The 20,993-nt window shown below is 46.0% G+C and overlaps 1 protein-coding gene across 1 annotated transcript in view; it reads left to right on the top strand.

The window, feature by feature from the left end:
* The window catches only part of ttn.1 (titin, tandem duplicate 1), a gene marked incomplete at its 5' end in the record, with an annotated part of 234,322 nt that overhangs the window by 172,653 nt on the left and 40,676 nt on the right, over window positions 1-20,993 (top strand). The window contains 6 exons of the mRNA XM_080038532.1: window positions 87-17,402; window positions 17,601-17,897; window positions 18,137-18,724; window positions 19,249-19,551; window positions 19,861-20,160; window positions 20,670-20,957. Of these exons, the coding sequence (XP_079894658.1) occupies window positions 87-17,402; window positions 17,601-17,897; window positions 18,137-18,724; window positions 19,249-19,551; window positions 19,861-20,160; window positions 20,670-20,957 (19,092 nt within the window). The remainder of the gene's footprint in view (window positions 1-86; window positions 17,403-17,600; window positions 17,898-18,136; window positions 18,725-19,248; window positions 19,552-19,860; window positions 20,161-20,669; window positions 20,958-20,993) is intronic.

Below are 20,993 nucleotides of genomic sequence, written 5' to 3'. Positions count from 1 at the left end.
ATCGCAATATTCAACAATGTTATCACAAATCGCATACTTTCCTGATTTCGTGCCGCCCTAACCTGAATCTTGTTCATGTCTGGCAGATGTTCCTGGACCTCCAGTCAATCCAAGAGTCACAGACACAACCAAGACCTGTGCCACTCTGAACTGGGGCAAACCTCTTGATAACGGCGGACTTGAAGTCACTGGATACACGATTGAGCACAAGAAAGATGGAGCAGAAGAATGGGTCAAGGACACTCCTTCATCTCCACTGAGGATCACAGAGTTTGTTGTTCCCAATCTGGAAACTGGTGCTAAATACCACTTCAGAATCAGTGCTGTGAATGCTAAGGGAGCCGGTGAGCCTGCTGAAACTCAGGAACTGGTTGAGATCCTGGAGCGTGCAGCTGAGCCTGCTTTCGAGCTGGATGTTGAGTTGAGAAGAACCCTCGTTGTCAGGGCTGGCTGCTCTATTCGCCTCTTTGTACCCATCAAGGGACGACCTTCACCTACTGTTACCTGGACCAAAGAAGGCGCTCCGGTCACACGTGCCGTCATTGACAGCACCGAGTCATTCACAATGCTGATCATCCCCGAGAGCACAAGAAATGATGCAGGCAAATACGAGCTTACCCTTGAAAACGAATCTGGAAAGAAGAGTGCTGATATCCATGTGAGAGTTCTGGATTCACCCGGACCTCCAATTAACCTGAAACCAATTAAGATTGACAAGGATAGCATTACTCTTCAGTGGGAGATGCCTCTCATCGATGGTGGAGCCAAAATCACAAACTACATCATTCAGAAGAGAGAATCAACACGCAAAGCTTTTGCTACCGCTGTTACAAAGTGCCCAACCACTTCTGTCAGGATTGGTGATCTCGGGGAAGGATGCGAGTACTACTTCCGAGTGTCTGCAGAAAATGAGTATGGAATCGGTGAGCCTGTGGAAAACACTGATCTAATCCGTGCTTCCCAAGCACCAACTCCTCCAGAGAGTATTATTCCTACTGATGTCACCAAGAGCTCTGTAAGCCTGGCTTGGACCAAACCCAAGTTTGATGGTGGAAGCCGAGTTACGGGATATGTCCTTGAAGCTCAGAAGAAGGGAACTGATCAGTGGGCCCATGTTACAACAGTCAAGAACATGGATTTCACAGTGAAGAATCTAAATGAGATGGAGGAGTACATCTTCCGTGTAATGGCTGTCAACCACTCAGGTAGAAGCAATCCACGTAATAGCAAACACATTGTTGTCAGGGATTCTACATCTCTGCCTGAGTTTGACCTCCGTGGTGTATGTCAGAAGACTATTATCGCCAAGGCAGGAGATGACATCAAGGTGGAAATTCCAGTTATGGGACGTCCTAGACCAACTATCTCTTGGCAAAAGGATGGTGCTGCCTTGAAGCTCACGCAGAAAACAATTGTGGAAACTACAGCTGCTACTGTTATCCTTAGCATCAGTGAATGCACTAGGGGTGATAGTGGTGTATACGTCATGACAGGAAAGAACATTGTTGGGTCTGTGACGGACAACATCATCGTCAAAGTACATGATGTACCTGGGCCACCCAAGGGACCGATTAAGATTGTCGAGATAGCTCGTACCTATTGCGTATTTGCATGGGACACTCCTGAAAATGACGGCGGTGTTCCAATCACTAATTACTCGATTGAGATCAGAGACACCACTACCCAAACCTGGACTGAGCTGTCTGCCACTATCATCCGTACAATGTTCAAAGCCATTCGTCTAACCACTGGATCAGAATACCAGTTCAGAGTAAGGGCTAAGAACAGATATGGTGTTGGACCACCCATTACATCAGCATCAGTGGTGGCTGCATATCCATTCAAAGTCCCTGGACCTCCTGGCACTCCTGGCGTTGCTGCATTTACCAAAGACTCAATCACAGTTGGCTGGAATGAGCCTGTGAATGATGGTGGAAATGAAGTCATTGGTTATCACGTTGAGAGGAAAGAAAGAAGCAGCATTATGTGGACACAGATCAGCAAGAGTCTTGTGAAAGGAAACATTTTCAAGTCCTCTAATCTTGAAGCTGGAAATGCCTATGAGTTCCGTGTCATGGCTGAAAACATGGCCGGAATTGGTAAACCTAGCAAGGCCTCAGAAGCCATTCTGGCCTTGGACCCAGTGGACCCACCAGGTGAGCCAATGCCAATCTTTGTCAACAAGAATGTTATCACTATTCAGTGGGAAAAGCCGGAGTATGATGGTGGCTTCAAAATCACTGGTTACACAGTGGAGAAGAGGGAACCGCCTACTGGTCGCTGGATGAGAGCAAACTTCACCAACATCGTTGAGACGACATTCACTGTCAGTGGACTGACTCAAGATGCCTCGTATGAGTTCCGTGTCGTAGCCAGAAACTCAGCCGGTGCGGTTAGTGTGCCTTCTGATCCCTCAGACCCCATCACATGCAAAGATGACATTATTGAGCCACGCATTATGGTTGATGCCATCTTTAGGGATGTTCTTAAACTGAAGGCAGGCGAGTCGTTCAAACTTGATGCTGACATTGCTGGTCAACCAACCCCATCAATGGTTTGGACCAAGAATGGAAAGGAGGTTGAAAACACAATGAAACTGGAGGTTAAGTTCAATGAACTGTCCACCATTCTGACCAACAAGGATTCCATCAGAACAGATGGAGGAGAATTTGTTCTGACTGCCACTAATGTTGGTGGATTTGCTAAACACATCTTTAATGTGAAAGTGCTTGACAGACCTGGACCACCAACTGGACCTCTTATTGTGTCTGCTGTCACAGCTGAAAACTGTGTCATCACCTGGGCTCGACCTGAAGATGATGGCGGTGCCAAGATTGACGGATACGTGGTTGAGAAGCGCGAGTCAAGTAGACTAGCATGGACCAATGTGGTTTCAGACCTGCAAGAAACAGAACACAAGGTGACCAAACTGCTCAAAGGAAATGAATACATCTTCAGAGTTATGGCAGTAAACAAATATGGAGTTGGTGAGACCCTTGAATCAGAACCCACAATTGCAGACAATCCATATGTGATCTCAGATGCTCCAGAGAATCCAGAGGTGACTGCTGTCACTAGGGATTCAATGTTTGTTATGTGGCAAGCACCAAAGAGTGATGGTGGAACTCCCATCACCACCTACAATATTGAAAGAAAAGATAGTATTGGCCTCCGGTGGGTCAAATGCAACAAGAGGAAGGTCACAGATCTGCAATTTAAGGCAACAGGCCTTGTTTGTGGACACGAATATAAATTCAGAGTAACTGCTGAGAATGCTGCTGGAGTGAGTCCACCAAGTGCCGCAAGTCCATTCTACAAGGCCACTGATGCAATTGACAGACCAGGGGAACCATGCAACGCCAGAATCTTGGACACAACCAAGTCCTCAATTACTGTCGCCTGGAACAAACCTGTATATGACGGTGGCTCTGACATCACTGGCTACATTGTGGAAACCTGCATCCCATGTGCAAAGGAGGAAGATGAGGAATGGACTATTGTGACACCCAAAGAAGGACTCCTCGCCACTTCATTCAGCATTATTAACCTGAAGGAGAACCAGGAGTACAAGGTTAGCATCTCTGCTGTCAACAGTGAGGGAGTTGGAGATCCGGCATCTGTACCTGGCAATGCCAAAGCAGAAGACAGGCTCCTCCCACCTGAGCTTGATTTGGATGCTGAGCTTCGCAAGGTTGTCAGTCTTAGAGCTTGCTGCTCACTGAGATTGTTTGTACCTATTAGAGGCAGACCAGTTCCAGAGTGTAAATGGACCAAGGGAGATGATGAGCCTGTTGAGAGGGCAACCATTGACACCACTACATCATACACACACCTTGTGATTGAAAACGTCAACAGATTTGACTCTGGAAAGTATAATCTTACAGTTGAAAACAGCTCTGGCTCCAAGACAGTTTCAGTGCAAGTCAAGGTTCTTGATACACCAAGCGCTCCACAGAATTTGAAGATCACCACTGTAACAAATGAGGCGGTCACTCTGACTTGGGAACCACCAGTCAATGATGGAGGAGTTAAGATTAAGAACTATGTTGTTGAAAAACGTGAGTCCACAAGGAAAGCATATGCCACAGTCAGTGCCATGTGCCATAGCACAACGTTCACAGTTCCACAGCTCCTGGAAGGATGCAACTATTACTTCAGAGTTTTGGCTGAGAATGAATATGGCATTGGCCTGCCCATTGAGTCTGGTGAATCAATTAAAGTGTCTGAAAAACCACAGCCACCTGGAAAGGTCACTCTTAAAGATGTTACCAAGAGCAGTGTCACCCTCACCTGGGAGAAGCCAGCGCATGATGGTGGCAGCAGAGTGGGCTGTTACATTGTTGAGATTCAGCCTAAGGGTGCCGATAAGTGGACCCAGTCTGTGATTGTAAAGGAAACAGAAGCTACCATTTCTGGACTCAATGCAGGGGAAGAATATATGTTCCGTGTTGCAGCAAGAAATGAAAAGGGAACAAGTGACCCACGTCAAATCGGTGTCCCTGTAATCGTAAAGGACCTTGTGATTGCACCTGTTGCCAAAATGCTGTTCAACACATTCAGTGTATTGGCAGGAGAAGACCTGACAGTGGAGGTTCCATATGTTGCACGTCCCAAAGCAGCTGTTTCCTGGAAAAAAGATGGTTATCCCATGAAGAGAACGACCAGAGTGAACTTTAGTGGAACAGAAACATTGCTGAGCCTCAAGATAAAGGAGGCTACTAGAGATGATGTTGGAAAGTACAATATTACTCTTAGCAACACAGCAGGAGAGACAACATTAGACATTGGTGTCGTTGTTCTTGACAAACCCGGCCAGCCAGTCGGTCCAGTCAAGGTGGAGGCGGTCACATCTGAAAGCATAACAATCTCCTGGAACCCACCCGAATATTATGGTGGTTGCACCATCAAACACTACGTAGTGGAAAAGAGAGACACATCCACAAATGTCTGGGTGGTTGCCGCTCCTAACCTTGCAAGGACCCAATTCAAGGCAGGCAGGCTGAAGACTGGCTCTGAGTATCAGTTTAGAATCACAGCAGAAAACAGATACGGAAAAGGCCAAGCTCTTCAATCAGAGTGCATTGTTGCTCAATACCCATACAAGCTGCCAGGACCCCCAGGAACACCATCAATTGCAGCCTGCACCAAAGACAGCATGACAGTTGCTTGGAATGAACCTGTGGTTGATGGTGGAAGCACTGTCTTGGGCTACCATCTTGAACGTAAAGAGAGGAGGAGTATCATGTGGGTGAAACTGAACAAATCACTTATTACCGACCAAATCTACAAGACTTCCGGTCTGGAACCAGGAATGGAGTATGAATACAGAGTTTGTGCTGAAAACATTGTCGGAATAGGCAAAGTGAGCAAAGTGTCTGAGGGAACTATTGCCAGAGATCCATGTGATCCTCCTGGCACCCCAGAGGCAACAAGGATCGCTAAGGATTCTGTGACCATTGCCTGGACCAAGCCTGAGTATGATGGTGGTGCAAGTGTTACAGGCTACATTGTGGAAAAGAAGGAGCTTCCTGAAGGTCGTTGGCTGAAGGCTAACTTCACTAACGTTGTTGAGACAGAATATGTTGCAACTGGACTCGTGGAGGATAACCAGTACGAGTTCCGTGTCATTGCCAGAAATGCTGCTGGTGTGTTCAGTCTCCCCTCTTACAGCACTGGCCCAATCACTGCCACAGATGAGATTGAACCACCAGCTTTGAGCATTGATCCAGAGTACACAAAGACCATTGTCGTTAATGCTGGAGACAACTTCAAGATTGATGCAGATGTTCGTGGCAAACCATTGCCCTCTATTCACTGGATGAAGGGAGAGCAGGAATTGGGCAACACCATTCATAGGGAGATTAAGAACACCCCTACCAAAGCGTTCATAGCTGTCAAGGAAGCTAAAATTTCCGATGGAGGCCAATACATCCTGCTGTTGAAAAATCCAGGAGGAGAAAAGGTTGTAGAGATCAATGTGGTTGTTCTTGATAAACCAGGAGAACCACAGGGACCTGTTGCTGTAACAGGTATAAACACAGACCGATGCTGTCTTTCATGGAAAGAACCACTACAAAATGGTGGCAGCACGATAACTCACTACACTGTGGAGAGGAGAGAGACCAGCAGGCTAGTATGGACTGTTATCGATCAAAAGATCGAAAACACTTTCTTAAAGGTTACTAATCTACTTGAAGGAAATGAGTACATCTTCAGAGTCCGTGCTGTTAACCACTATGGAGTCGGTGCAGCACTTGAGTCAGCTCCTGTCCTAATCAAGGATCCATATCTTCCCCCTGGAACACCCAAGGGCTTGGAAGTTTCAGATATTAAAAAAGATTCAATGGTGCTCACCTGGGAGGCTCCTTCTGAAGATGGAGGCAGTCCTCTCACTGGGTACGTAATTGAGAAACATGACAAAGAAGGTGTGAGATGGACCAGATGCAACAGGAAAAGAGTCACTGACTTGACTTTCAAGGTCACTGGATTAATGGAAAGCCATAGTTATGAATTCAGAGTTGCAGCTGAGAATGCTGTTGGTGTTGGTGAGCCAAGCTCCCCAACTGTATTAAACAAAGCACTTGATCCCATTTTCGCCCCTGGTCCACCACAAAACCCCAAAGTAACTGACACGACTAAAACATCCGTATTCCTGTCATGGAGCAAGCCCATCTGTGATGGAGGCTGTGAGATTCAGGGATACATTGTTGAGAGCTGCACTACCACAGAGACAGAAGTACCAGCTGAGGCCCCTGCTGCAGAAGAAGCTGCCCCAGCTGCCCCTGCAGAGGAATGGACCATTTGCACACCACCTCCAGCTATCAAAAAGACCAAGTTTGAAGTTGCAAACCTGAAGGAAAACCAGGCATACAAGTTTAGAATAGTTGCTATCAACAAAGTTGGAGTTGGTGAGCATGCTGATGTCTCAGGTGCTGTCGTTGCCAAGGACAGGGCAGAAGAGCCAGACCTTGACATCGACGCAGAACTGAGAAAGATTGTGACAATCAAAGCTGGAGCTTCCCTTAGACTGTTCATTCCCATCAGAGGAAGGCCTACTCCCACTGTCACATGGGACAAAGATGAAGCTCCACTTAGAGAGAATGCTCAAATTGAGGTGACCAGTAGTTACACATCCCTTGTCCTTGACAAGATGAACAGAAGTGACAGTGGAAAATACACTATCACTGTAGAGAACGCTAGTGGAACCAGATCTGCATTTGTTGTTGTCCGTGTTCTTGATACACCTAGTGCTCCTGTTAACCTGAAAGTCAAAGAAATTACAAACCAGTCAGTGACACTGGAATGGGAACCACCTCTGTTGGATGGCGGGTCCAAGATCAGGAACTTTGTCGTTGAAAAAAGAGAAAGCACACGCAAAACGTATGCAGCTGTTGTGACAAATTGTCATTCTCTTTCATGGAAGATTGAGCCGCTTCAGGAAGGAAACAGTTACTACTTCAGAGTCCTTGCAGAGAATGGGCATGGTATTGGCCTCCCTGCTGTGACCGTCGACCCTCTCAAGGTCTCAGAGGTGCCCCAGGCTCCAAAGAACCTGATCGTTACTGACCAAACCAAGAAAACCATCTCTTTGGCCTGGGAGAAGCCTGAGTATGATGGTGGTAGCAGAGTCATCCAGTACCTGCTTGAGGTGCAGCTTAAGGGCGCGGATAAGTGGAATGCTGTTAACACATTTAAGACAATGGAAGCTACTGTCACCAATCTAAACCCAGGAGAGGAGTATCTGTTCAAAATTACAGCACTCAATGATAAGGGAAAGAGTGACCCCAAAGTCCTTTCTGGTCCAGTAATGACCAAAGACTTGGTCATTGAACCAGATCTTCGGCCAGCATTTAGCAACTACAGTATCCATGTAGGCAAAGACATGAACATTGACATTCCCGTCTTTGGACGTCCTAAACCAACAATCACATGGACTAAAGATGGAGCTCCTATGAAGTTCACTACCCGTGTCAACATTATCAACACATTGACACATACAACACTGAGCATTAAGGAAGCTTCAGGGGATGATAGTGGCATGTACACTGTGAGTGCTTCTAACTCATCTGGAACAAAGGACGCAACAGTTGAGGTCATTGTACTTGAAAGGCCTGGCCCTCCATCTGGCCCTGTGAGATTTGATGAAATCACAACACAGAGTGTCACTATTTCATGGGACCCACCAAAATACAATGGTGGAGGCCAGATAACAAACTACATTGTTCAGAAGAGAGATACTACATCAGCCACATGGGAAAATGTCACCAACAACTATTGCAGGACAACCATGAAAGTGGTTAGACTAAAGACTGGAGCTGAGTACCAGTTCAGGATCATTGCTCAAAACCGCTACGGCAAGAGTCATGGTCTGGATTCATCTGCTGTGGTCGCTCAATACCCATACAGAGCGCCAGGCCCACCAGGCACTCCTTTCATCTCTTCTCTATCTAGGGATCACCAGTGTGTTGAGTGGCATGAGCCTGTCTCCGATGGCGGCAGCCCTGTTCTTGGCTACCACCTTGAAAGGAAAGAGAGGAATAGTATTCTCTGGGTGAAGATCAGCAAGACTCTTATTCACGAGCCTAGTTTCAAGAGTCACCCCTTGGAGGAAGGTGTTGAGTATGAATATAGAGTTTATGCAGAAAATATTGTTGGCATTGGAAGGTGCAGTAAGATTTCAGAGGGCTGCTCTGCCCGTGACCCATGTGATTCTCCTGGAACACCAGAGGCCATCCATGTCACCAAAGATACCATAGTCATTCAGTGGACTAAACCAGAGTATGACGGTGGCAGTAATATAACAGGCTATACTGTAGAGAAGCGGGATCTGCCAGAGGGCAGGTGGGTAAGGGCAAACTTTACAAATGTCATTGAGACCAAGTTCACTGTCACTGGTCTGACTGAAAATGCACAGTATGACTTTAGAGTCATTGCTAAAAACGCTGTTGGCACCATCAGTAAGCCATCCTACAACACTGGACCAATCATTGCAAGTGATAACGTGGAGGCACCCAAATTCTCAATTGACCCCGCATTCACCAAGACCATTACCATCAATGCAAGAGAGACATTGAAGCTCGATGCTGATGTCTATGGCATTCCATTGCCCACAATCCAGTGGCTCAGGGATGATAAACCAGTTATAAATACACGAAGATTAGAGATCAAAAACACAGAAACACATGCAATGATTATCATTAAGGACTGCGTTAGAGATGATGGTGGAACGTACTCACTTCAGCTGACAAATGTGGCCGGCGCTGAAACAATTCCATTCAAGGTTGTGGTCCTGGACAGGCCTAGTCCATGTGGAGGACCCCTCCATGTTGCTGGAGTCGCTGAAGATAGATGCTCATTGGTATGGCAGGCCCCTCTACATGATGGAGGTAGTGCTATTAAACACTATGTCATCGAGAGGAGAGAAACAAGCCGTTTGGCTTGGACTGTTGTTTCTAGCAGTTGTACCTCCACATGCTACAAAGTCACCAATTTACTGGAAGGCAATGAGTATATGTTCCGTGTCATGGCAGTTAACAGCTACGGTGTCAGTGACTCACTGGATTCTGCTGGGATAATTATGAAGACACCATTTATTGCTCCTGGTTCACCTCACATTGAGGACATATCCAACATTGCCAAGGATGGCATGACCATCACTTGGTCTGCCCCTGAGAGCGATGGTGGCAGTGATATAACCACTTACATCATTGAAAAGAAGGATAGAAATGGAATCAAATGGACCAGGTGCAACAGGCAGAAGGTCACCGACCTCTCCTTTAGAGCTACAGGCCTATCCACCGACCATGAATATGAGTTCAGAGTTTCTGCTGAGAATATAGTTGGAGCGGGAGAGCCAAGTCTTGCAAGTTCATTCTTCAAAGCCTGTGATCCCAAATACAAACCTGGTTCCCCAGCATATGTTAATGTGATTGATTCCACAAAGAGTTCCATCACAGTTTCATGGGGTAAGCCTCTGTCTGATGGTGGCACCGCCATTCAAGGATACATTGTTGAAGTCTGCAAGGCCGAGGAGGAGGAATGGACCATGGTTACACCCCCAACTGGGCTACGTGTCAACAAATATGAAATTACCAAACTTACTGAGGGTCTGGAGTACAAGATCCAGGTGTGCGCTCTGAACAAATTGGGTGTTGGTGAGCCAGCAGCTCTCTCTGGAACAGCTAAGCCAGAAGAAAGGGTGGAACCACCAGAGATCCATCTGGACTCTGAGTTAAGGAAGGGCATCAGTTTGAAATCTGGTGGATCTGTCAGAATCTATATTCCATTCAAGGGCAGGCCAACACCTGAGATTAAGTGGACTAAGGATGAGGAAGATCTGCCTGAAAAGCCCACGGTTGAGAAAGATGTCAACTTCTCACAGCTCTCCATTGACTCGTGTGACAGGAGCGACTCAGGAAAATACACTCTGACCCTGACAAACAGCAGTGGCACTGTGTCTGAGTATGTTGCTGTTAAAGTCCTGGATACACCTGGGGCCCCACAGAAACTTGTGATCAAAGAAATCAAAAAGGACTCTATCACTCTTGCATGGGATGCTCCATTGATCGATGGAGGTTCCAAAGTCAAGAACTATGTAATTGACAAACGTGAATCAACCAGAAAGGCATATGCAAACGTGTCTACAAAATGCAATAAGACAACATTCAAAGTTGAGAACTTAGTTGAAGGTGCTTTGTACTACTTCAGAGTCATGGCCGAGAACGATTATGGAATTGGCCAGTCTGTTGAAACAAAGACAGCTTCCAAGGCCTCCGAGGTACCAATGCCTGTTGGAAATGTCTTCCTTACTGATGTCACCAAAGTCAGTGCAACATTGGCTTGGGAGAAACCTGAGCATGATGGAGGCAGTAGAATCGCTGGTTACCTAATTGAGATGCTGCCTAAGGGTACAGAAAAGTGGGGAGTTGCAACAAATACGAAAACCTGCGAAGGCACTGTCACAGGCCTTACAAATGGAATGGAATACCAATTCCGCATCGTTGCTCACAACGAGAAGGGAAAGAGTGAGCCAAAGGCACTTCCTGCATCAGTTATTGCCAGTGATATGACTATTGAACCAAGCATTAAGATGCAATTCAAAACGTACAGCGTATTAGCTGGAAAAGATCTGACTTTGGAGTTCCCCGTGCTGGGCAGGCCCAAACCTAGGGTCACCTGGACCCAGGATGGTCAGACTTTGAGGGTGACATCTAGGGTCAATGTGATAAACACTCCAACCACAACTGGACTTAAAATAACAGAGGCATCCAAAGAGGACCTTGGCAAATATACCATGACAGCAACCAATTCTGCCGGAACAGTGACTGAAGACGTGGGCATCATTATCCTTGACAAGCCTGGTCAACCAACAGGTCCAATCAAGGTTGTCGAAGTGAGCAACACCTTTGTCCATCTTGCCTGGGAGCCCCCAAAATACACGGGTGGATGCCAGGTAAAGAGCTATGTAGTGGAGAAGAGAGACGCCTCAACAACAACATGGGAGGCAGTCACCACACAGCTTGCAAGAACAGCTTTGAAGATCACAAACCTTAAAACTGGTTCAGAATACGCGTTCAGAATAATCGCTGAAAACAGATATGGAAAGGGTGCGCCTCTGGAATCCAAGGCCATTGTTGTGAATTATCCATTCAAACCACCAGGGCCTCCAGGAACACCATTTGTCAAATATGCAACAAAGGAAATGATGATTGTTGAATGGAATGAGCCAGTCAATGATGGTGGAAGTGCAGTTCTTGGATACCATCTGGAAAGTAAGGAGAGAAACAGCATCATGTGGAACAAGCTGAACAAGACTCTCGTCACTGATACAAAGTTCAAGATCAGCAATCTTGAGGAGAACATTGGATATGAATTCAGAGTCTATGCTGAAAATATTGTTGCCATTGGCAGATGCAGTAAGGTGTCTGAGTCCTATGTTGCTCGTGACCCTTGTGATCCTCCTGGTGCTCCTGAAGCTACCTTTATTTCTAAGACCATCATCAAGATTTGTTGGACCAAGCCTGAGTATGATGGTGGCAGCAAAGTGAATGGATATATTGTGGAAAGGAAAGACCTTGCAGCCCCTGAAGCACGCTGGGTACGAGATAACTTCACAAATATAGTTGAGACGGAGTATACCTTCACTGGTCTGATAGAGAATGAGCAATATGAATTCAGAGTTATTGCAAGGAATGCAGCTGGAGTATTCAGCATGCCATCTTGGAGCTCTGGACCTATCACTGCCACTGATCATATTGAAGCCCCAACAGCCTCAATGGACCCCAAATACAAGGATGCCATTGTTGTCAATGCTGGAGAACATCTGCTTCTCGATGCAGACATCCATGGAAAGCCAATTCCTGATGTTGTCTGGATGAAAGAGGGCAAAGAAATGATCAGAGCCCTGCGCTTTGAAGTGAAAACTACACTGAAACGTGCAGCCATGACCATTAAGGATGTGACCAAGCTCGACAGTGGCAACTACGACCTCGTCCTCAAAAATCCGGGTGGTACAAAAACCTTCCCCATCACGGTCAAAGTCCTTGATAAACCAGGTGCACCAACCGGACCAATGAAGGTGACCGGAGTCATGTCTGACAGGTGCACCCTTTCCTGGGCTGAGCCCACTCTGAATGGCGGGGCAAATATCACTCACTATTTCCTGGAGAAGAGAGAGACTAGCAGGTTGTCCTGGACAGTGGCCGCACCAAATATCAAGGGTCTATTCTATAAACTCATGAATTTGCTCCCGGGAAATGAATACCTCTTCAGAGTCAAGGCAGTCAACAAATATGGTGTTGGAGATGCTCTAGAGAGTGAACCCATCATTGCATGCAATCCATTCAAGACACCCACTGCACCCGGAACTCCAGAAGTAAGTCAGATAACAAAGGACTCCATGATTCTGTCATGGGCTGCTCCAGAACAAACTGGTGGACAGGACATTTCAGGATACCACCTTGAAAAACGTGACAAAGATAGTATAAGGTGGACAAAGTGCAACAGACAAAACCTGACTGAAACAAGCTTCAAGGTCACAGGTCTGATGACAGACCACTTCTATGAGTTCCGCGTTGCTGCTGAGAATGAGACTGGAATGGGAGACCTCAGTGAACTGTCTATGATGCAGAGAGCATGTGATGCAACAACACCACCTGGACCCCCACACCATCCTAAGGTCGCAGACTACACAAAGTCCACTGTGTCTCTGGTCTGGGGCAAACCTGACTTTGACGGTGGTGCCTATGTTAAGGGCTACATCGTTGAAATGAGGGAGTATACAGCAATGCCTGAAGAGGATGAAGAGGCAGAAGTAGCACCTGCAATAGACGCACCAGTTGAAAAAGAATGGACCATGAGCACTCCAGCTGCTGGCATTCAAGCCACTAAATTTACCATCGCAGACCTAAAGGATGGCGTAGAGTACCAGTTCCGTGTCTGTGCCATGAACTCTGAGGGAGTGGGAGAGGCTGCTAATGTTGGTGGCACTGTGGTTACTTCTGACAGGATTGAAGCCCCGGAAATGGAGCTCGATGCTGATCTCCGAAAGGTTGTGTCTGTCCGTGCTGGTGGAAGTCTGCGTCTGTTTGTAACAATCAGAGGAAGGCCTGCACCTGCCGTGACATGGGAAAAGGTTGAGGGTACTCTTACAGAGCGTGCTACAATCGACACCACCAGTTCATACACCATGCTTGTCATTGACAATGTCAACCGCTTTGACAGTGGCAAATACTCACTCACTCTGGAGAACGACAGTGGTACAAAATCTGCTATCGTTGCTGTTAGAATTTTGGATACACCAAGTGCACCACAAAAGTTTGCTGTGCAGGAACTCAAGAAGGATTCAGTGACTCTTGCCTGGGAAACTCCACTTACTGATGGTGGTTCTAAAATTACGAACTACATTGTAGAGAAGAGAGAGTCAGTCAGAAAGGCCTTTACCACCGTTACCAGCAACTGCCTGGTCAACTCATTCAAGATTGAAGAGCTGCCAGAAGGTGGCATGTTCTACTTCAGAGTCTGTGCTGTTAATGAATTTGGCCAAGGACTGATGGTTCAAACCAAAGAAGTCAAGATTTCTGAGGTTCCTCTGCCACCAAACAAGGTTGTCGTTGTGGATTGTACAAAGACCAGTGTGTCACTGGCATGGGAAAAACCTGCTCATGATGGAGGAAGCAAAGTAATGTGTTACAATGTAGAATTCATGCCTAAGAAAGGAGACAAATGGGGAACAGCCTGCACAGTTAAGGTGCCCGAAGCAACTATTCCTAATCTGAATCCTGGTGAAGCCTATCTATTCAGAGTTGTTGCAATCAACGAGAAGGGAAAGAGTGAGCCAAAGGATCTTGGTCTGCCTGTGGTTGCAAAGGATGTTGACATTGAGCCATCTATCAACTTGCTGTTTAACACATACAGTGTGAAGGCTGGCGGTGACCTCACTATTGAGGTGCCAGTTAGAGGCAGGCCAAAGCCTGTTGTAGCCTGGAAGAAGGATAACCTTCCTGTGAAGCAAACATCCTCAGTTACCCTCTTAAACACATTGACCTCATCCAAACTCATCATTAAAGAGGCTAGCAGAGAACATGTTGGCAGGTTTGAGATCACACTGGCTAACACAGCCGGAACTGCCACAGCAGATATCGGAGTTGTCGTCCTCGATAAACCAGGCAGACCTAAAGACGCTAAGGTTGATAATGTAACCTCAGATAGCATCTCACTTTCCTGGTCTCCACCAGAATATGATGGAGGCTGCTCAATTAGTAACTATATTGTGGAGAAGAGAGACACAAACTCACAAGAATGGCAGATGATCGGAGGTAACGTTGCTAGAACAGCTTTCAAGGCCGGCCGCCTCACACACGGAGCAGAGTACCAGTTCCGCATCTATGCAGTCAACCGTTACGGAAAGAGTGTTTACCTGGATACACCTGGAATCACTGCTCAGTACAGCTTCAAACAACCTGGACCTCCTTCCACGCCTATTGTGAAGTTGGCCACCAAGTCTTACATGTTGGTGACTTGGAATGAGCCAGTCGCTGACGGTGGCAGTCCAGTTCTGGGCTACCATCTGGAGAGGAAGGAACGTACTAGCATTCTTTGGACAAAGATGAACAGAGGAATGATCAAAGATACAGAATACAAAGTCAATGGAGTTGAAGAGGGCATGGTGTATGAATACCACGTCTTTGCTGAAAATATTGCTGGTATTGGTAAATGCAGCAAGGCTTGTGAAGGTGTAGCAGCCAGAGATCCATGCGATCCTCCAGGCACACCTGAGGTTACTAATATTACCCGAACATCTGTCTCCTTGTCTTGGGATAAACCAGAGTATGATGGTGGAGCAAAGGTTTCTGGCTACGTCATTGAACGCAGGGACCTTCCAGAAGGACGCTGGACAAGGTGCAACTTCACCAATGTGCCTGAGACCTACTATGATGTGACAGGCCTTACAGAGAACAGCCAGTACGATTTCCGTGTCATTGCTAAGAATGCAGCTGGATTGTTCAGTCATCCTTCTTACAACACTGGCCCCATCACTGCCAATGATGATGTGGAGCCACCACGCATCATGATAGATGTCAAGTACAGAGAAGCACTGCTTGTGAAAGCAGGAGAAACAATGAAGATCAATGCTGATGTTGCTGGACATCCTGCACCTGTCGTATCCTGGACCAAGGATGGCAGTGAGATTCCGCGTAGAGCCAGAATCCAGATTGTCTCAACTGATACCAGCACTTCTATAACTATAAAGGATTGTGTCAGAACAGATTCTGGACAGTATACCCTGACTCTACAGAATATCGGAGGAACAGTTACCATGCCAATAAAATGTGTGATTCAAGACAAGCCAGGACCCTCAGCCGGACCTCTGCAAATAACCGGTCTAACAGCAGACAGGTGCACTCTCTCATGGGGTCCACCTCAGGAGGCCGGAGGCGCTGACATCACACATTACATGGTTGAGAAGCGTGAGACCAGCCGTTTGGCCTGGTCTCTGGTGAAGGGAGATGTCACCAGCAATTATCACAGGATCACAGGACTGCTCAAGGGCAATGAATATGTCTTCAGGGTTTTGGCTGTCAACAAGTTTGGAGTTGGTGAACCTCTGGTGTGTGATGCTGTAAAGATTATGGATCCATTTACGTTTGCCACTGCTCCAACTGGTGTTGATGTCACTAACATAACTGGTGATACAATGACCCTCACCTGGTGCAAGCCAGCCAGTGATGGTGGCAGTCCCATCAAGGGATACGTGATTGAGCGCCGTGAGAAGACGGGTATGCGCTGGGTCCGTGCGAACAAAGATCTGGTTGTTGAATGTACCACAGTAGCAACCAAACTGCGCAAGAGCTGTGAGTATGACTTCAGAGTCTTGGCTGAAAACGAAGCTGGTCTGAGTCCTCCAAGTGAACATTCTGCAACATTCAGAGCATTGGATCCTCTGGTCGTTCCTTCTCGCCCAACCAAGCCGAAGATTGTTAACTCCACCCCAGACACTGTGTCCATTGTCTGGAAACCACCAACAGATGATGGCGGTTCTGTCATCCTTGGATACAGTGTAGAATACAGGGACCACATCCCCAAACCAGTGGTAGAAGATGAGGAGGAAGAAGAAGAAGAATATTACGAGGATGAGGAAGAGGAGGAGGAATCTCCTGAAGAACTGGCTAGATGGGTGGAGGCTATCCCACTCACCAAGAGCTTGGAGTTCACAATCTCTGCACTGAAGAAAGATGCAGTATATGAATTCTGTGTGAAGGCAATAAACAAAGTTGGCAGCGGTGCGCGTAGCCAATGTTCTGATGAAGCTGCGGCCATGGACAGAACTGCAGAGCCAACATTCGATGTTGACATTGAGATGCGTAAAGTACTCATGGTCAAGCATGGCACAGCATTTACTCTGAGAGTGCCATTCAGGGGCAACCCTACACCATCAGTGGAATGGGCCAAGGAGGGTGTTGATCTCAAGGTCAGAGGAACCATTGAATCAACAGAATCCCGCACTTCACTGACAATTGAGAAGTCAACAAGAAACGACTCTGGAGAGTATTCCGTCACTATTGAATCCCCATTGGGAACAGCAACATTGCCTGTGGTTGTCAAGGTGCTTGACTCTCCTGGACCGCCCATCAATGTTAAGGTTTCAGAAGTGACCCGCGATTCGGCCACCCTCACTTGGGAAGGTCCGGAGAACGATGGCGGTGATCAAGTTAAGGCCTACCATGTTGAAAAACGTGAAGCCAGTATGAAAGCCTGGGTGACTGCAACCTGCAACTGCCACGCTTTGACTTACAAGTTGGAAGATCTGCAGGAGGGAGCCATGTATTACTTCAGAGTTATTGGAGAGAATGAACACGGAGTTGGTGTCCCCCAGGAGGCCTCGAACGGAACAAAGATTACAGGTAACTAAAATCAAACAATTAACAACACATCAACAAATCATTCTGTATTAATCTTCATATATTATATATAATTGCTACGAATGATTACAGAATGTTTAAGTCATCTTAAAATTATTTAAGGTAGTTTATTCTGAATTACCTTGACCATTTAATCAAAATGTGCTTCCTAACATTTCATCTGTTTTTTTTCTGTTACAGAGATACCAAGTCCACCCATGAAACTTGGCGTATCGAATGTTACCAAGGACAGCGTTACTATTGCCTGGACCAGACCAGAGTATGATGGTGGTAGCAGGGTCACCAGTTACCTCATTGATGCTGTGGAGAAGGGACAGACCAAGTGGGTGAAGTGTGCCACTGTGAAGACCATGAACCACACCATCAAGAGCCTGAGGGAGAATGCTGAATACTTCTTCAGAGTCCGTGCACAGAACCACGCCGGACTCAGCGAACCAAAGGAAATGATTGTTCCTGTTATCGTCAAGGAAATACAAGGTAATACATCTTTCAGTGCTTAATTTTTAATTTAGAAAATACTTTAATACTTGCAAAAATGCAAACCGGAGTATTTTTTTAAGAGCCAAATATATCTTTAAAATATTCAATGTTCTTAACTCCTAAAGAACAAAGAGGGACAAATAATATTAATATAATTGCCTTGCCTTTATAATTGTGTGATTCATATTGAGGTTTTTGAAACTAAACTACATTTATTTTGTTATGTTTTTCGACAGAGGCTCCAGAGTTTGACATGAAGAACTATCCCAAGAACACCGTGTATGTGAAAGCAGGAGCCGACATCACCTTCGAGATCCCTCTCACTGGCCGTCCGATGCCAAAGGTGACAGCGTCCAAGAACAACGTTGTCATCAAGGGTTCCAAGAGGCTGCTCACAGAAGTCACTCCAGACAGTCTGATCATCACGCTGCTCGAAAGCGCGGCAAGCGATGTCGGCAAATACGAATTCACCGCCTCAAACGCTGGAGGCACCACGAAGATCTTCATCATCTTCGTTGTTCTGGACAAACCTGGATGTCCCGTTGGTCCGGTCGAGGTCGGAGAAATCGGAGAGACTACCGTATGTCTGAAGTGGAGTCCGCCAGAGTACGATGGTGGCAGCCCTGTCACCAACTACATTGTCTCCAAACGTGAGACCAGCACTCCTACCTGGGCAGAGGTGTCCAACATGGTTGCCAGAAGTTTGATCAAGGTGACCAAGCTGACCAAGGGAGAGTCCTATCAATTCAGAATCAAGGCCCAAAATCGCAACGGGTTGGGCGACCATCTTGACAGCAAGTCCATCACGATAAAGCTTCCATACAGTAAGTAGTTAAACAAGCACGCCTCTATGATTGTCTGTCAAACTGAATAAATGATAATTTTTTTTTTAATTCCAGTGCAGAAAAATTCCCATACAAACGAAAACCTTCGGTTTTAGTGTCCGGTTTTGATGTTTGCATGTGGACAAAATCACATCACACAGAAAAAAAAATTATCATAAATTAGTCATACAATACCCTTGGAACAACATTTGTTATATGTTACATTACATTACATTACATTACATTACATGTCATTTAGCAGACACTTTTATCCAAAGCGACTTACAACTGGAGCACACATTCATACACCGATAGCAGCAGCTACCACGCAGGGTGCAAGCTAACTATCAGGAGACATTTATTTTTTGGGGGTAAAGTGTTTTACTCAGGGACACTTGGACGTGGATGTGGCGGGGAGACTGGGGATCTAACCACCGACCCTATAGTTACGGGTCCACCACCCTATCCACTATATGGGTTTGAATCTTTTTGCAATGCTAACTGTATACCATTATCCATTCCAGCCATCCCCGGACCTCCATCCACACCATGGCTAGGCTTTGTATCCAGGGAGACTCTTACGGTCTGCTGGAACGAGCCGGTCAACGATGGTGGAAACCCCGTCACTGGCTACCACCTGCAGATGAAGGAGCGAAGCAGCATTCTCTGGCAGAAGGTCAACAAAACCGCCATCTCCGGAAACCAGTGGAGAATCACAAACATCTGCCCTGGACACTTCTACGAATTCAAGGTGGCAGCCGAAAACGCCGCCGGTATTGGAAAAATGAGCAAGACTTCCGAAGAGGTGCTCGCTATCGATGCTTGTGGTAAGTGTTTTGTTTCTAATCATATACAGTTAAAATCATATAAAAGTTATAAGGCTAGACACTGAAGTTGAGTAGGGTTAATTTTGAACTTATAGATATCATAATGACACTTTTCCAGTTGATTACTCACATTACTCAATCAACTACGCCTACTTTTGCATATCTTAAAAAACTCAAATCTAGATGCTTGATAGAGCCATATTATTGCCCTATGGTTTTACAAAACAGATTTTGGATACAGCCTTTTTTCCATTTTATAATTTACTAAACTAAAGAAAATGCTATCTTTCTCTCTTTGAAATGATACAGAGCCCCCAGCAAACGTCCGTGTGGCTGAAACCACCAAGAACTCAGTCACCCTGTCGTGGACAAGGCCTCCTTACGACGGTGGCAGTAAGATCACAGGATACAGTGTGGAGAGAAGGGACGGCGGATGTAAGGGAAGATGGGTCAAGGCCAACTTCACCAACATCATTGAGATGGGCTTCACTGCTTCTGGACTCAACCCGGACGAGTCTTACGAGTTCAGAGTCATGGCCAAGAACGCTGTCGGATCTGTCAGCAACCCCTCTCTCATCGCCGGACCGGTCACCTGTGTCGACCAATGTGGTGAGTTTTTTTTTTTTTTTTTTCATAAACGATTTTTTTTTTTAATTTTAAATTTTTAAACAAACAAACAATCACAACCCCACTCAATCCTTGGAAAAACAAAACAAAAACAAGATAGAGAGTTTTTGTTTTTGATTTCATTCTTTGGTTAAAGGGATGCACGTACTGTAACGACTAAATTCCCCAATTTTTAAAATGGAAGTTTTAATTTTGACTAATCTACAAACTTTTTTCAATAACTTTGAGCTTTTAAAATATTGAAAACTTGACCGGCTCCAAACAACTGAGTTTTTTCTCAGCCAAGCTAAGGGTCTAAGGGCAGAGGGTGTCATACTGTATGGAATGTAAAGCCCACTGAGGCCTATGTCTATTTGTGATATTGGGCTATACAAATAAAACTGATTTGATTTGATTCGATTTGATTTAATAATATGCTATGTCCTACAGGTGTATATAATATTGTTGGATATATTACTATGTATTTATATCTAATATGCCATGTCCCACAGGTGCCCCAGCCATTGATCTGCCTCCAGAGTATCTTGCTGTGGTTCAATACAAAGCAGGAACCTCAGTGAAGCTGAAGGTTGGACTCATCGCCCAGCCAATGCCGAACATCGAATGGATGAAGGATGGAAAGGAGTTGATTCAAACCTCTAGCATGTCCATCGAAAGCACCACAGACTCTTCTGCTGTTCTGATTAAGGACGCAGCTCGCATCCACACCGGCTCGTACGAAATCAAGATCAGGAACAATCTGGGATCTGCTACAGCCACCATCAGAATGGAAATCCTAGGTATTTATTAAAAGATTTCTATTTAGGTTGAGACAT

This window comes from Ammodytes marinus, assembly GCF_949987685.1.
Source record: "Ammodytes marinus genome assembly, chromosome: 12".
In the NCBI taxonomy this organism is placed as follows: Eukaryota; Metazoa; Chordata; class Actinopteri; order Uranoscopiformes; family Ammodytidae; genus Ammodytes; species Ammodytes marinus.
This window is presented reverse-complemented; position numbering and strand designations above follow the sequence as displayed.